Here is a 17103-nt window from a genome sequence, read left to right as displayed (position 1 = left end):
AGTGTAGTTCGTCAGAGCATCCCGGAAGTGACGCAAGGCTCCGCCTTTCTGCCCTCGCTCGGCATTTCTGCTGTTTCCGCGTCGCGGTGTGGAGCGCATCTGGTTCGGATTTCTCGGGCCTCGTGCTTCCAGGGATCGGGTAAGGACGGAACCAGGGAGGGATCGGGGCGTGGGGAAGCGGCGGTCTTCTCTTCGTTGTGACCCGTGACGCTCTGGCTCTGCCGCAGGTCCGGCCGCGCGGCCATAGCCCCTCCGTGCCTTCGCCATGTCGCGGTTTTTCACCACCGGTTCGGACAGTGAGTCCGAGTCGTCGCTCTCCGGAGAGGAGCTCGTCACCAAACCCGTCGGGGGCAACTATGGCAAACAGTGAGTTGCGGCGTGTGGGGGCGCAGCCTGGGCGGGAGGGTGCTGCCCGCGGCGGTTTGCTCTGGGTCCGCTGTCCGCTTCCCTGACCCCTGTGTCCCGCGGCCGCGCGTCGGAGCTCCTCTCGGGCCTGGGAGGCTCCGCGGCCTCGCAGCCACCTGCTCGCGGTGGTCCTTGTGGTGCTGGGGTAGCTGGAAACCCCGGGTGCCGTCATCTGAACATCTGCCACGCTCCTGCAGTTTGCCCCCACCTGCCCCTTCTAGAGCCCGTTTATTCTTTTTTGGGGGGTGGGAGAGGGAGTCAGACATGCAGAGAGGAGGAGAGACAGAGAGGAACATCTTCCGTCCGATGATTCACTCCCCAAACGGCCTCAGTGGTTGGAGCTGAGCCTATCCGAAGCCAGGAGCCAGGAGCTGTTTCAGGTCTTCCACGGGGTGCAGGATACCAAAGCTTTGGGCCATCCTAAACTGCTTTCCCAGGCCACAAGCGGGGAGCTGGATGGGAAGTGGAGCAGCCGGGATTAGAATCGGCACCCATATGGGGTCTCGGGCGTGCAAGGCGAGGACTTTAACTACTATCACGCCAGGCCCGAGCCTGTTAATTCTTTAAAACGATGTTGTGTTGGTTCTCATAATTGGTTCTCTTCCTTGCTCCTTTCATTTCCTTTCTTTTTTTTTTTAAGCATATTCTGGCGCCACTCTTGAAAATCAGGGCTATCTGAATTCCCCCCGGGGGTGGGAGGGCTGGGATCTTACACAAGTTAATATGAGCTAAACTCCTGCTGACTTGGTATGGCACACTTGCACAGGGTCTAGCTTGCCCCACCAGCATTGGGAATTCTGCTGACGTGGAGTCTGGAACAAAGTCAGGCTTCCGTGGAGGCTCAGGTGGAAGGATGAGACTATGTTGACAGTGGCCCAAGATGGCAGCACAAATTGGGAACTTGTTTCTAGAAGACAGGAAAGGATGTTGAAGTTGGCAGCCAGTGGGAACGAGCTATCCCATTGTGCCTTGGATGAGGAGGACCAAAGATGACCAGCAGAAATGGCAGATGACTTGGTTGCTTCTGTTGACACAAATGATCTGTGTTCCATCCACTGACTCGCTCCCCAGGATTGGGCCAGACTGAAGCCAGGAGCTTCACCCAGGTCCCCCACACGGGTTCAGGGATCCAGGGACTTGGGGCTCCTTTCCCTGTGTGCATTTGCAGGGAGCTGAATCAGAAATGCAGCAGCCAGAACTTGAACTGGTGCCCATGTGCGATTCTCACAAGATAGGCAACCACTTAACACACCATGCTGGCCGCAGCTTACACAAATCTGAGAAGTTAGGTGAAGGTTATCTGCTTGGTGGGTGTCAAGCTGACACCAGATGAGGCTACGGCAAGAGAGCAGAGCTTTCAGGGGAAAGGTTTTTTTTTATTTCATTTTTTGATTTATTTATTTGAAAGGCAGAGTGACAGAAAGAGTAAGTTTTTCCACCTGCTGGTTCACTTCCCAAGCAGCTGCTGTGACCAGGAACTCCTGGGGAGATCCAGGAGCAGCTTCAGACTCAATCTGTCCAGTTCTCGCTGTGTGATGGTCACTACGGGAATAAACCAGCTCACAGAACATTCTCTCCCTCCCTTCTTCCCTTTTCTCTGTAACTCTGCCTTTCATATAAAAATAAGGCAAACTGGGCTCGGCAGCGTGGCCTAGTGGCTAAGGCCCTCGCCTTGATCCCATATGGCCGCTGGTTCTAATCCCTGCAGCTCCACTTCCTCTCTATCTCTCCTCCTCTCAGTATATCTGACTTTGTAATAAAAATAAAATAAATCTTTAAAAAAAAAAAAAATAAGGCAAACAAACAAGAAAGCCAAGCCTTAACAGTGCCTGCTCAGGAAAGCTACCCCAGCGTCTCACCCTGTGACCTTCTCATGCAGCAGGGATAGTTGGGTGTGACGCCACCTTATAGGCCCAAGTGGGGTACCTTCTTTTTCCTGATTTTAAGTGGTTAAAAGCACCCCATATGCTTCAGTCAGTACCATAAGAAGCCCTGCGTTGTCCTGAGTCAATCTTTGGGCCCCTTGGTTCTCTGGGGATGGCTGATTGACCACTGTCCTCACTACCCACAGAAGCTTCACCTTGGTGGAGCACGGGTTGAGAAATATTTTCACTTCCATCCTCATTCTTAAGAAGTAATTATTTTTATTGGCAAGGCTGACCAGATTTACAGAGAGAAAGGGAGAAAGACGTTCCATGTGCTGGCTCACTCCTGCAATGGCTGCAATAGCTAGAGCTAAGCCAGTCTAAAACCAGGAGCTTTTTCCAGGTCTCCCACCTGGTGCAGAGTCCCAAGGCCTTGGGCTTCTCAACTACTTTTCCAGGCCACAAGCAAGGAGCTGGATGGGAAGTGTAGCAACTGGGACACAAACCAGCACCCTTATGGGATGCCAGCATTTGCAATAGAGGTTTAGACAGTTGAAATCCCCTCACAAATAACGATGTGAATTTGGCCTCAGATTGCTGTCCCAAGTGAACACCAGTAGTGCTTGCTGTAAAATGGAAAATAATCAGAATAGTTAATAAACCAGCGGTAAGTGTTGCCAGCTGCAGGGTCTGGCTCTGTCACGGCTTGTTCAAGAGCGAGGGCTGTGGGTCTCTTATAGCACTTGGATCGGACGCTGTGTCTGTGAAGCCTCTTCTGTTCACGTGGCTCAAGTGCCCCTCTTCAGTGTTCCATAGTGACCTGGGCCTCTGTAGTTGTCTTGGACAGTAAATGAGCCCATGCAATTGTCTGCCTCTGAGAAGATCGGTTCTGTCTTCGTGCTTTGACGCTTGACAAAGAAGCGTACCTGAAGTAGCTATAGAAGGCTGAGAGCTCTGTGACGAGGCTGGGACAACGTGAGAGGAACCATGGTCACGTGGCCGGCCCGAGTCATTCCATTTAGACAGGAGCTAGAACAGCAAGTTCACAGTCTCTCCCTTCCAAACAGGCCATTGTTGCTCAGCGAGGATGAAGAGGACACCAAGCGAGTTGTCCGCAGCGCCAAGGACAAGAGGTAGCATCATGGGGTTCTGGATATCCTGAGGGGCAGTGGTCAGGGTTGCCCAAGGGGCAGGCGTCCCATGCATTGTTCTCCTTGCCACCCAGGTTTGAGGAGCTGACCAACCTCATCCGCACCATCCGTAATGCCATGAAGATCCGGGATGTTACCAAATGCCTGGAAGAGTTTGAGCTCCTGGGAAAGGCGTATGGGAAGGCCAAGAGCATCGTGGACAAGGAAGGCGTTCCCCGCTTCTATATCCGCATCCTGGCCGACCTGGGGGACTATCTGAACGAGGTGGGATGTCACGTGGGGCCTGGCCAGGATCCTCACCGCTCCTGGGCTTGTACCTGCTTGAATAGGGCTTCCCTAAACACCAGGAGATGAAGCAAGGGAGTAAACTTCTTTGACCAAGGACTTCACGTTTGTGACTGCCTCTTCAGGGCTTTGTATTTGTAGTGGTAATAGATAAAGCATATTTTTAAGACAGTTTTTTTTTTTAAGGATTTATTTTATTTATTTGAAAGGCAGAGTTACAGAGAGAGAGATACCTTTGATTTGCTGGTCACTGTCTAAATGACTGCAGGAGCCAGGAGCTTTTTCTGGGTCTCCCACATGAATGCAAGGGCCCAAACACTTGGGCCATGTTCTGCTGGTTTCCCAGATGCATTAGCAGGGAGCTGGATCAGAACTGGAGCAACCTGGACTTGAACTGGCACCCATATGGGATCCGGGTGTTGCAGATAGTGGGTTAATCCACTCTGCCATGGTACCAGTCCCATAAAGCTAAATTTTCAAAAGAGTTTACTGGATGTTCTTAGAAAGTACTAGAAATGGTATATGGATAGCAAGACTCACAAAAAGGGATGGAATCTGGAATTGAGACGGCACTGCTTAGTCTCAGCTCACTGTCTCCCTTTCAGCTTTGGGAAGACAAGGAAGGGAAGAAGAAAATGAATAAGAACAATGCCAAAGCCCTGAGCACCCTGCGCCAGAAGATCCGGAAGTACAACCGAGACTTTGAGTCCCACATCACCAACTACAAGCAGGTGGGGGTGCTTGTAGCTGACTTGGTGACTCGGGCTCTTGCCGATGGGTGGCCTAGCTGCTGAAGGCAGTGTGACATGACCCTGAGCAGCGCAGAGGGAGGGCGGTGGTGGCCAGGTGTGCTTAATGCCCCTCTTTCCCCTGTGTCTAGAACCCTGAGCAGTCTGCAGATGAAGACGCTGAGAAGAATGAGGAGGATTCGGAAGGTAAGAGGAGAGCTGTGTGGCAGGTGGAGGAGGGCCAGCATCCGAGATCCGTAGTGCGGCTCCTCAACTTCCTTCTCCTCACTTTCTCCTCAGGCTCTGAGGATGAGGATGAGGATGAGGATGGAGTCAGCGCTGCAGGTTTCTTGAAGAAGAAATCAGAAGTTCCTTCTGGAGAGAGTCGCAAGTTTCTCAAAAAGATGGAGGTAGGAACCCAGGTTAGATGAGGCTGGAGACCCTGGGGAAGAAGGAAAGACCAAAGAACCGAGGGTTGGGAAGGGTAGGATTCCACGGGTGCTGACTGGCAGACAGCCTTCCCCCCACCCCACCTGAGCCCTGCACGAGGTGGAGTGTGGAGGAGAAGTGGGGTCCACTGTTCCCCTAGGGAGCTGGGTTCAGTCAGCTTGACTGTGGGTCTTGGTCCAGTGTCGCCCTTGGTAACCCTGTCTGGATGCCTTGTCCTACCGCTCTCCCTGTCTCTTTCCTACTGACCCTTTATTTTCCCTCTGAGGATGAGGATTCAGATTCAGAAGACTCAGAAGATGATGAGGAGTGGGACACAGGATCCACGTCATCCGATTCCGACTCAGAAGAAGAGGAAGGGAAACAGACTGCGCTGGCCTCCAGATTCCTCAAGAAGTAAGAGTGGAACTGGGCTGGGAGGGCAGAGAGCCTGCAGTCATCTGGAAAGTGGCTGCTTTCTTCCAGAGAGCTCCTTGATGTGGCAGAGGCCACCCCTGCCATTTACAGTAGATCTGAGACAGTCAAGGATTTAATTAGTAGACTAATGTCGCAGCACTCATGTGTCCCAAAGGTGGCATTTGAAGGCTGCAAAGGCCAACTACCATAGCAGGGTTTACCGCTTGCGGATGGGGTGCCATCTTTCTGGACAGGCTACTTCAGTTCACTCATCTATAAAATGGTGGTGGGTAGTCCAGGTCCCTTGTCTTCCTTGAGAACTGACAGAGGGCAGGGAGGAGGCAGGGAGTTGACTGAGTCCAGGGTTGACATGTGGTCAGCCCGCCACGATTGACGTCATCCATGGGGATGGATGAGAGTTTGCCAGGATGCAGGAGATAGATGGCAGGAAGGAGACCCTGGATGGGAGGCTCTGGTTATGGGTTCTGCTCCCGGCCATTTGGAAGCCTCATCCCATGTCAGATTCCAGTCCTGCTGTGCTGCGGATCCCACCTTTTTTGTTAATGCACACCCTGGGGAGACATGATTCATGTAGTTGCGTCCCTGCCATTGGGGAGACCCAGACTGAGCTTCTGCCATCAGTCTGACCTGACCCCAGCCGTTGGGAGTATTAGGAGAGTAGGCCAGCAGATAAAAGAACTGTCTCTCTGCCTCTCACATAAATTAATTACATCTTTTGAGGGGATTATGTGTCACTATCAAGTGGAATTTATCCTAGTAATGTAAAGTTGGTTTAACATACAAAAATCAACTGATAGAATAGTAGACCATCTCAGCAGAATAAAGGGAACAGACATGGTCTTCTCAGAAGACGCATAAAAAAACATTTGAAAAAATTCTGATGCTTCTTCCTGGTGTAAGCACTCGACAGCAGGGATCAAAGGAGGCGGCCTCTGCCCAGAAAAAAACATCCTTGGAAAGTCCAGGTGCACCTGTCCTGCCTTTTACTTTGCAGCTTTTCATTTGTTTAATAAAACACAATTAAGTTTTGTATTATTTAAGTCTCATGGCTCTGTTCCCCCTAAATTTACTATTGTAACCATTTTCTGGGAGTATGATCCAATGGCATTAAGTGTATGTTGCGCAGCCATTACCATTTCTCCAGAATTTGATCTTTGCCTTTTGCCTGGCAAGTTGGATCATTTATACATTGATTGTAGTAACTAATGCATTTGGGCTTGTTTGGACCGTCTTAACCTTTTCAAAATCTTGAGATTGTGAAACAGCACATGGTCTTTTTCTCTGGTGACAGCATTTTGTGATATTGAACATGTACTCTCTGAATTTGGAACTTGGATCAGTCACTGGTCATAAGGAGGAGGAAAGGGGAATCAGAGTTGGAACAGCAGGCTCCTTTTGCACTCCTATCAAATAAACGAGGTGTTGCTTCCTGGGTAAAGGGGTCAGTTTGGATAGAGTGAGTGGCACCAGAGACGACTGCTAAGACTCTGTGGGTCCTGTGTGGCTAGCTCTGGAGCAGCACGCCTGGCTGTGTCCCTGCTGACCATGGCCTGGCAGCACCCTTCCCTCAGCTGACCCTGTCAGGCTGTTCCTGTACATGAGAGCATCTTAATGAGAGTGATGCAGTCAAGGCCTTGGTTTAGGGCTGTGGTAGATGCTGTAGGTCATCGTTGTAGACAACTGGGACCAAGGCCTGGTGGGGGAAGCCAGAAGGTTCAGGTGAGAAGAGGGTGGTTGTTCACATCCCCCCGTGTCTTCTGGCAGGGCTCCCACCACAGAGGAGGACAAGAAGGCCGCCGAGAAGAAACGGGAGGACAAAGCCAAAAAGAAGCATGACAGGAAATCAAAGCGCCTGGATGAGGAGGAAGAGGACAATGAAGGCGGGGAGTGGGAGAGGGTCCGTGGCGGCGTGCCCCTTGTGAAGGTCAGTGTGGCAGCGTTCCCATCGGCTGAGGAACAGCTGGGCCAAGCATACGGCTGCCCTCCTGGTTGGGGTGGGAAGTGGCAGGAGGGGCATCCCGCTGCTGGGCACCTCATGGCTGTGTGGTGCCTCAGGAGAAGCCCAAGATGTTCGCCAAGGGCACCGAGATCACGCACGCCGTCGTCATCAAGAAGCTGAATGAGATCCTGCAGGCAAGAGGCAAGAAGGGCACAGATCGGTGAGACTCGGGGGCCTGGGCCGTGGCGGGACAGGGGAGGGCCCCTTCTGCCCACCACGCAGGCTGGAGGTGGGGAGGAACAGTGTACCCGGGGCACACTGCCATGTGCTCTCAGTGGTCTCCAAAGCCTCCCCCCATCCCGTGTTTTCCCAGGGCGGCCCAGATTGAGCTGCTCCAACTGCTGGTTCAGATCGCTTCTGAAAACAACCTGGGGGAGGGCGTCATTGTCAAGATCAAGTTCAACATCATTGCCTCCCTTTATGACTACAACCCCAACCTGGCCACATACATGAAGGTGAGGGGGTCTCAGGGCTGAGCTGGTGGGTACTGGGAAGGGGTGTCACAACCCAGGGACTGCGGAAACAGGTGAAGGCCCCCTGGGTCTCGGCGAGTCGGGCTTGCGCAGCGTCTGCTGCTCCTGCCCTCATGCCTCCGCCTTGGCCTGCGGCTCTCTGACAGCCGGAGATGTGGCAGAAGTGCCTGGACTGCATCAACGAGCTGATGGACATCCTGTTTGCCAACCCCAACATCTTTGTGGGAGAGAACATTCTGGAAGAGAGTGAGAACCTGCAGAATGTTGACCAGGTAAAGGGCTGCATTGCCTGCTGTGGGAGCAGGTGGGGTGCGGGACTGAGCCAGGGACCCATCCTCCCTGTGTTTTTCCTCAGCCACTGCGTGTCCGTGGCTGCATCCTCACCCTGGTGGAACGGATGGATGAAGAATTTACCAAAATAATGCAAAATACCGACCCTCACTCCCAAGGTGAGCTGAGTGTGGGCGTTCAGGTGTGGAAAAGCAGCAGGAGTGATTACTAAGTTAGGGTTATGCTAAATCACCTGCCAGGCAGCACTGGAGGGGAGTGCTATTAGGGGGTGGTGCCAGGCCTGTGCCATGAGAACCTTAGGGTGAGGCGTGCTGGTGCGGCTTGGATCGGAGGCTTTGGAATGGGAACACAAGGGATGATTCACGCGGTGAGAAGTGGGAACGTGCCCACCAAGTCAGGGTGCTGTGAGGGACAGACGAGGTGGTCAGGGATCTCCAGGGCTATGCAGCTCGTTTTTGGCTCTGGGGGAGGGGCCGTTCAGCAGGTGGTGACAGCGAGACCGCAAAGCAGCTGACACGGAGGGAAGCGTGGGAGACAGCAGGGGCAGGCTCTGTAGAGGCAGTGGCTGGAAGGCCGGTTCTGCACGAGATTGAGTAAGGACAGCATCTGCAGGCAACATACATGAGGAGCTCCTCCAAGGGGGTGGCAGCAGAGCAACGCACAGGGAACGCAGCACGGATCAGCCGTGGGGTGGCCAAGGGAGCAGCCGTTGTGGGCTGTGGGGTAGCGGCTAGGATTTCCCCTGAGCTGTGAGTTGGCAGCAGTGTAGGCCTTGGGAGAGGCTGGGGCTCCCAAGCTATAGTCAGTGGCCCTCTGAAACTGGTGCAGACAAGAAATGGGGCCATGGCCTTGGTGGGGGACAGGTGTTGGGGGAGGCTGCCCTGAGCGAGTGCTTTCCCCCGCCAGAGTATGTGGAGCACCTGAAGGATGAGGCGCAGGTGTGTGCCATCATTGAGCGTGTGCAGCGCTACCTGGAGGAGAAGGGCACCACCGAGGAGATCTGCCGCATCTACCTGCGGCGTGTCCTGCACACCTACTACAAGTTTGATTATAAGGCCCACCAGCGGCAGCTCACGCCTCCCGAGGGCTCCTCAAAGGTCAGTGGCGGTTGGCAGTTTCCTGGGTGGGGCTTGTCAGCGCATCCTCCGTATCTGTCCAGAGCCTGTCACCGAACTGTCCTCAGGAGCAGGGAGGGAACCCAAGGGGACAGATGGGGGTTGGACCCAGTCTCATATGTGATCAGCTGAGGCTGAGGAAGCAAAAAGCAGAGCGCCCTCTGCAACCTCCCTTTCCCCTGCAGTCTGAGCAGGACCAGGCTGAAAATGAGGGTGAGGACTCGGCTGTGCTGATGGAGAGGCTGTGCAAGTACATCTATGCCAAGGACCGCACTGACCGCATCCGCACCTGCGCCATCCTCTGCCACATCTACCACCATGCGCTGCACTCACGCTGGTACCAGGCCCGCGACCTCATGCTCATGAGCCACCTGCAAGACAACATTCAGCATGCAGACCCGCCGGTGCAGGTAAACTAAGCGGCCCCAGCTTGGTCTTTTGCCCAGGCCAGCATTCCTTGTCCACGTGGCGGCACCCATCTCACCATCCCCACAGCGTTAGTCCTCCTCCACAATTAGGCCTACATGGGACTGGTTCCCAATTGAGGTGATTGGAAAGACAGGGACCCAAACGCAATGTGACGTGTAGGACATGGCAGTGGAGCCCCTCATTCTGTGTGTGGCAGATGTGGGAGGAGCTTTTCCGACACAAGGTTGTGAATGAAGGTGTGGCCCCTGGGCATGTGTGGTTAGCACAGGAAGTGTCAGGTGCGCAGCACTGCAGGCTGATGGACTGTAAGCAGCACCCTGGCTTGTTCTCTGGGTGCTGTCCTTGTTTTCACTTCCAGGGTAGCGGGCTTGACCATGACAGCAACATGTTGCTGGATTCTGTGGTTTTGTTATGGTTGATGAATAGTTAGCCTTCCCCTCGCCCACCCCAGATCCCTACTAACAGTCTTCTGGTGTCATTAGTGACAGCCCAGGACCTTGGGGGCTTCCTTGCGTCTTGGTGTCCTTCCTCACATCAAATTGGATCCACAGCGCAGAGCTCTCTGCCCCCCCCACCCCCCGCCGTTCCTGTCTAACCGCTTGGCGCCCCCACTCCTGCCCGCCACTCTGCCACCATCTCTTGCCTCTCTCACTTTCTGTCCCGTCCACCTCTCTGCTGGTCTGAGTCCAGCAGCGCAGTCGCCCTGTGAAGTCCACTCTGGCTGGATGGCCTGTTGTCTTGGGACCTGGCTTTCCCGTCAGGATCTCAGCCCGGTGTGCACTTCCCCATGATTTGCCTGTGTTCTGCCTCAACTAGAACACACCTGACAGTTCTGCACAGGACTGTTGTGTCTATTTTTGCTAGAATGCTCCTCTATATATATATATTCATATATATTATATATATATATATATATATATATGAATATGACTTGCTGCCCCTTCTTCTTGAGGTCCATTTTGGGACATTCCCTTCCCTCCCACAGTTCTGTAACACCACTTCACCATCTCCCTGCAGTATTTTCCTCCTTCACTGCATCCATCTGCCTGGTGTGGTTCCTGTATCCTCCAAAGCCCAGCGCAGGGCCACGAGCTCCATGGAGGGCAGGGACGGATGGGTGTATTGAGCTGTTCTCAGCTGTCTGCATCTAGTAAGCCCTTGCGGCATGCTCACTGAATCAGTGAGCTGCTTGCTGTGGCCGTCTCCTGAGCACACACCCCTGTCACCCCCCAGATCCTGTACAACCGCACCATGGTGCAGCTGGGCATCTGTGCCTTCCGCCAAGGCCTGACCAAAGATGCCCACAATGCCCTGCTGGACATCCAGTCGAGCGGCCGGGCCAAGGAGCTGCTGGGCCAGGGCCTCCTGCTGCGCAGCCTGCAGGAGCGTAACCAGGAGCAGGAGAAGGTGGAGCGGCGCCGCCAGGTACCCTTCCACCTGCACATCAACCTGGAGCTGCTCGAGTGTGTCTACCTGGTGTCCGCCATGCTGCTGGAGATCCCCTACATGGCAGCCCATGAGAGCGATGCCCGCCGCCGCATGATCAGCAAGCAGTTCCATCACCAGCTGCGTGTGGGCGAGCGGCAGCCCCTGCTGGGTGAGTAGGAGACCCCACACACAGCTAAGGGGAGGAGCACTCCCCCCAGGTGAGCCCCTTGGAGGGAGTCAGGCCCCTATGCTGGTCCTGAGCCGAGGTTTGAAAAGCAGTAGGTGGTTTAGTCTGTCTTGGATGTAACCCCAATAGTTGCCGTTGCTACCCTTATTTCCCAAGGCACAGGAATAGACTCACCTAGGTTGAACACAGCTATTTGTCTTCTCTCTCCCCTTCCAGCACACTGTGTGTATATTGCAGCCACAACAATTGTGGGCGAGTCTTTGTCCCTTAAGAACTTGACTTTTGCTCCTCAGTCCCTGTGGAAAATGCTGGTTGGGCAGGGGAGGGGCTTTGAAGTGCGTGCTTCTGGGGTCCTTGGTTTCTAAGCTGATGAGCCAACTTCCTGGTGGCAGCCAAGTCACCCATGTAGAAACGTTTGTTTTGTAAGTCTAACCTCCTGCACACCTTTGATGGGCCTGCTTTCTGCAGAGTTAGGCCAGGCTGCTGCTGCAGGCAGAGCTGTGGGGGTGGACCGCCCTGTCCTGCAGTCCCCGTCCTTCTCGGTTCCCTGTGTCCTGGGGCCAGGAACCCAGCTGCGCGGCAGTACTGCTCTGTTCGGCTGGAAGAGAAAGGCTGGGTCCTTGACAATCTCTAAAGAGCTGAGAGAGCTGTGTGCTGTGCAGCACTCCCCACCCTCTCCCTCCTTTTCTGTTGGGGCCTGGTCTGTGCCCACATTCCAACCTGCTGCGCCCATGGTAGGGTCTGCCATGCTTTGTTTCTCTCCCTTTGCCCCCCTCCATCCGTCTCCATGGTCTCAGAGCTTTGCTCTGCATCTTTGTGAATGCCTCTGTGCTCTGTGTCTCTTCCTGGCCTGACTGAATGGCAAGCAGGGGGCTAGTTTGTAGCCTGCGACTTCACGGGGATCATTTAGACTGAGGCGATTTTTCCTATTGGGAGGTTAGCCACTGGGAGGGTAATAAGCTGACAGCAGATTCACAGGGCAGCATTGTGAAGTGATTTCCTTTGATGGGTTGGGAAACATGATGGGAATCCCAGGAAGGCTAAGGCTATGGGTAGTGTATTCCAAGGGTTCTCCAGCCCCCGGAAGCTCCTGTGGTCTCATGTAGTGTAAACCTGCATGGGTTGAGATACCAAGCTACCTGGTTCCAGCACTGTCAGGTGGTCAACTTTCAGGCCTGTGGGCCACGTGGAGCTCTGTCCATTGGGGCAGGAGCCCTCCTCCCTGGCTCTACCTAGACCCCACCTTGTTCCTGCTGTCAGGTCCTCCCGAGTCAATGCGGGAGCATGTGGTGGCTGCCTCCAAGGCCATGAAGATGGGCGACTGGAAGACCTGCCACAGTTTTATCATCAACGAAAAGATGAACGGGAAGGTGTGGGACCTGTTCCCTGAGGCTGACAAAGTCCGCACCATGCTGGTCAGGTGAGTGGGTTGGGACAGGTGGGGAGTGCAGGTGGACTGGCAGCCTGCCAGGTCGCCCTCGCTGACCACCCCCCTCTCCCTCATACCCCACAGGAAGATCCAGGAAGAGTCTCTGAGGACCTACCTCTTCACCTACAGCAGTGTCTACGATTCCATCAGGTAGGGTGGGCCCTGCAACAGTAAGGGGTGGGAAGGGGGCCCAGCCCCCAGGCAGGGGCGCCAACCAACCCTCCCCTCGACCTTCTTCTCAGCATGGAGACCCTGTCAGACATGTTTGAGCTGGACCTGCCCACTGTGCACTCCATCATCAGCAAGATGATCATTAACGAGGAGCTCATGGTAAGGGCTGCCTGGTGGCCAGGCAGGGGGCCAGGCGAGATGGGAGCTGGGGGAGGCTGAGCCATATCCTGCCTCTGCTTTGTTCCCTCAGGCCTCGCTGGACCAGCCGACACAGACGGTGGTGATGCACCGCACCGAGCCCACCGCCCAGCAGAACCTGGCCCTGCAGCTGGCCGAGAAGCTGGGCAGCCTGGTGGAGAACAACGAGCGGGTGTTCGACCATAAACAGGGTACCTACGGCGGCTACTTCCGAGGTGAGCAGGCCATCCCTCTGCCCTCCCCAGATCCCAGTGGCCCGCCCGCTTCTCCCTTGGCACTCAGTGCTCTGCTTCCTTGCCGTTTATCCCCCTGCAGACCAGAAGGACGGCTACCGCAAAAACGAAGGCTATATGCGCCGGGGTGGCTACCGCCAACAGCAGTCCCAGACCGCCTACTGAGCGCTCCGCTTCCCTGTCTGTGGCCTGGACCACCCAGCCTTGAGTCCTGATCCGAACCACAGCAATTAAAGGTTTATTTAGAGTGACAGTCCTGATGGGTGTGTCTCTGCAGAGGTCTGTCGGCCTCATTCGTTGGCTGCTTGTTATTTCTGAGCTGCCCCCATGTTGTGGGCACCAAGCTCAGGCACTCACATCCCTGACTCCTTGATAACTAACAGAAAACTGTAGTGACATTCACTGATTTTTAACAGGGATGGGCAGGTGGTAAGCGTGTTGACTAAGCTGTCATCAGGGAAGTAGGGCTGACTGGATGGGAGGGTTGGGAAGGAGGTGACTTATGTCTGGGAGGAGAGTCCAGAGCAGTATGAGGTATGGCCAATAAACCACTGTGAGCTCACTGATAGCTGTCCACGAGGGGCAGGTGCCACAGTCACGGTGTGCACTGATAAACCCACCGCTGCATCTAAGCATGTGACTTCTTCCTGTTAATTTCTGTCATTCACACTTTCTGTGTTTTCCAAAAGTACTGGTGACCGGTTTGAAAGGAAGTGTCCTTTACTGCCTGTGAGAAGGACTGACACTTGAGAACAGGGAGCGAGAGCAAAGGACTGGTGCCATGGGCAGCGTGGGGCTGGAGCAGTTTGCGGGGACCGCCTCAGGAGGGCTTCGATGGACTTCTGGGGGAGAAATAGCATCAGCCGGTGGAGTAAGAGAATCAGTCTAGAGAAGAAGAATCCAAACCAGTGAGGGCAGGGTGGAAGGCAGGCGGTGTGTGTGTACATGCTCAGTTGTAAGGCTTCAGAGGAACAGAGTGAGATCAGACATGGCTGAAATGTTCTTTGTGCTCAGTAATAAAGCCAAGCACAGCGCAAATGTTGGGTGCTAAGAAAGGTTGGTTTTTAAAGGCTGCTTGCCTTTGAGAAGAGCCAGGCAGTTGGAAATAACTTTTGGAGACGTGTACTGATTTGGCCATAGATTTAACTACTGTTGACTAAGACTCCAAAACAATGATTTACACCAGTAATTTATTATATGACAGTAAAGACGCAGGAGAACATCCCAAGCTTTGAATTTAGCCACTACTGAGGATATCTCTAGTTGTCCTCAGTTGAATTTTTAAAACCAACCAGGTCAGCGCCCACAAGTGCCAAGACCACATGACTTGCAGGTCACGCCAGGCTAGCGCATAGCACCCACCTGCAGGCCCAAGATTCAGACCTGAGAGCGGGCCTGGCAGGGGAACTTTGGGGAGTCCTATACTAGGCCACTGCTCCTGCTGGTGGGTGTGAGGGATGGGGTGGGCAGGGCCACAGCACCCAACAGTGCATACTGGGACTGCGGGTGGGCTGTGTCAGGCTGGACTGCAGCACCAACCAGCGTGCACAGATCCTGGGCTTGGAACAGACTAGTAGGGGAACTTTAGAGATAACCTGCTAGGTCACTGTTTCCACTGGTGAGCATGTATGCCAGGCTGGGCTAAGCCACAGCACTATGGCTGTGCACAAGGGCCAGATGGGATGTGGGACAGACCAGGCTAGGCTTCAGCACATGCTGACACACAAACAGGCAGGAAGTGGCTCAGAGGGAGTTATTGGAGGTTGCCCCAAAATAGGCCACAGCACCTCTAGTTCACATGAGAGATGACGCTCGGGATAGTGATGACCAGACAGCTATATTTACCAGTATGTGTCTTGGCTGGTGCAGGTGATGGACTAAACCTGACCCAATACTGGCAGACAAGCCAAGTCAGGACTCCCCTGGCAAGGTTTCTTGACAGAATTCCCCAACTAGACCACTGGGCTCACAGTATATGTGGTTCAACCTTGGACTGCATGTATTGGGACTCGGCCACCTCAGTTGCTGACACTATGCAATACAGAACATGCCCAGATGCACACAAAAAACATCCAACAGAGGACATCAAGTACCTCATCCAAAGAAGACTTTCTCAACCTTGGTGTGACAAAAATGACAATAGCAACTATCAAAACTGCCAAGCAGCACGCTTAGAATATTCTTGATGCTAACTATAATAATGAGGGGGGAAAATGGAGATGGAAGATCTCTACTTCCCTTCCTCTCTATAACTCAAGTAACTTTAAAAAAATGTGCTTGTGCCTGGCATGATGGCTCAATGGTAAAATCTTCACCTTGTAAGCATGCTGGGATCCCATATGGGTGCCAGTTCATGTCCTGGCTGCTGTATTTCCCATCCAGCTCCCTGCTATGGCCTGGGAAAGCAGTAAAGGATGGCCTACAGCCTTGGGATCCTGCACCTGTGTGGGAGACCCGGAAGAGGTCCTGGCTTCAGATCAGCACAGCTCCGGCCATTGCAGACATTTAGGGAGTGAACCAGCAGATGGAAGACCTTTCTGTCTCTGTAAGTCTAGTCTGCCTTCTCAAGGAAGCTCACCCCCCCTGCCTTGGATCCAAGCATATGTGTGAATCCCCAGGCCCACTCTGCTGGGCTGGGCACAAGCCCCCAGGCTGCATGCCTATGCCAGTGCAAGCCCCTGGACCCTGCAAATCTGCACCGGTGCAGCCCAGTGTATTTTATTGAAAAATGTCTTAATTGATGCCAGACTTGTGGAATAAGTAAAGCTGCTACCTGCAATGTGAGTATCCCCTACGGGCTTCCAATCCAGAGGACAGCCCAAGTTCTTGGCCTCTGCACTTACATGGTGCACACAAGAGCTGGGGCTGAGGGCAGGGTGGACTGGGCTGGGCCTTAGCACACACTGGCAAAAGCTGGATGGGGATGGGCCAAGATACACTGCAGAAACTGCTGGCGAGTGTCAGGATTGGGGACAAGCACAGAAGGAGTTTGCAGCGGTTGCCCTGAATAGGCTGTACCACCTGCAAGTGCACAAGAAAACTCTGGCTGGGAGGAGGGTTGGTGAGCCAGACTGGGCATGGCCACAGTACCCAATGACACACGTAAAAACTGGGGCTGGGGGAAGGCAAGGTATGGGTTTATGGGGCAATTCCAACTACAAGGCAGCACATGAGAGCCATTCCTGGGACAGACTAGGCTGGCTGCACTGCAACACCGCACACACAAGACCAAGGGCTGAAGACCTCCCAGAGGAGGTTTCTTAGGGCCTCCTAAACTAAACCACGGAGTTCAGGATGATACAGACATGTGGTCTCATCCTGGAGCACATGTGGTAGGACTGGACCACTTCACCTTCGTGCAAGAATGGAGAGCAGACCCAGATGAACATGAAAGTAAAGACAGCTGGCTCATCTAAGCCAACAGAAAACTTCAAGTACCTCAACCAAGGATGCAAAGAAAAAGTTTGAACACAAGGCCAAGCCAGGCTCCACAACGAGCACCGGGTCTGTGGGCACACAGAGGTGGACTGTCCAACAGGCCTTGGCAAGAGTTTTGCACCTCTGGTGTAACAAAGCAGACCACCTGTCAGAACAATCAAGCCCACTCAAGGAACATCATTGGAACTAATAATGTGACTGTCTATGCCCATTGTGTCCTACTACTGGGGCGGGGGAGGAAGCATGGCAGGCCGGAGACGGGGCAGGAATGCAGTGCACAGCTCTAGGTGTAAAAGAGTCTGAGCCCAGATTGGCTGTATCCCTGGGAAGTCAGTCTAAGAATGGGATCTGCTAGTCACCTAGGGTTATGCTCTTTCAAGATAGGTCAATGGAAACTCCCCCAAAATGTGGTTT

General features: G+C 53.8%; 1 protein-coding gene across 1 annotated transcript; it reads left to right on the top strand.

Annotated features, from left to right (window-relative positions):
* The first annotated feature begins 227 nt into the window (after positions 1 to 227).
* On the top strand, positions 228 to 13504 carry LOC101529196 (eukaryotic translation initiation factor 3 subunit C). The gene is made up of 20 exons (XM_004586849.3): positions 228 to 366; positions 3338 to 3403; positions 3496 to 3685; positions 4312 to 4437; positions 4587 to 4641; positions 4735 to 4844; positions 5150 to 5277; positions 7063 to 7222; positions 7354 to 7457; positions 7611 to 7752; positions 7917 to 8042; positions 8126 to 8219; positions 8968 to 9158; positions 9362 to 9586; positions 10839 to 11202; positions 12481 to 12640; positions 12734 to 12799; positions 12892 to 12979; positions 13071 to 13233; positions 13334 to 13504. Exons 1-20 carry the CDS (start codon positions 266 to 268, stop codon positions 13414 to 13416), a joined length of 2742 nt encoding a protein of 913 aa, XP_004586906.2. The 5' UTR covers positions 228 to 265; the 3' UTR covers positions 13417 to 13504.
* Positions 13505 to 17103: the final 3599 nt, after the last annotated feature.

The sequence above is a fragment of the Ochotona princeps genome, chromosome 24 (assembly GCF_030435755.1).
Source record: "Ochotona princeps isolate mOchPri1 chromosome 24, mOchPri1.hap1, whole genome shotgun sequence".
Classification (NCBI taxonomy): domain Eukaryota; kingdom Metazoa; phylum Chordata; class Mammalia; order Lagomorpha; family Ochotonidae; genus Ochotona; species Ochotona princeps.
The sequence above is the reverse complement of the archived record's forward strand: the minus strand, read 5'-3'. Positions and strand labels throughout refer to the sequence as shown.

Coding starts and splice junctions, on each gene's coding strand:
- LOC101529196 (XM_004586849.3), top strand. CDS start 266: ATGTCGCGGTTTTTCACCACCGGTTCGGACAGTGAGTCCGAGTCGTCG. Junction 4,845..5,149: donor AGTTTCTCAAAAAGATGGAG/GTAGGAACCCAG, acceptor TTTCCCTCTGAG/GATGAGGATTCAGATTCAGA. Junction 13,234..13,333: donor CTACGGCGGCTACTTCCGAG/GTGAGCAGGCCA, acceptor ATCCCCCTGCAG/ACCAGAAGGACGGCTACCGC.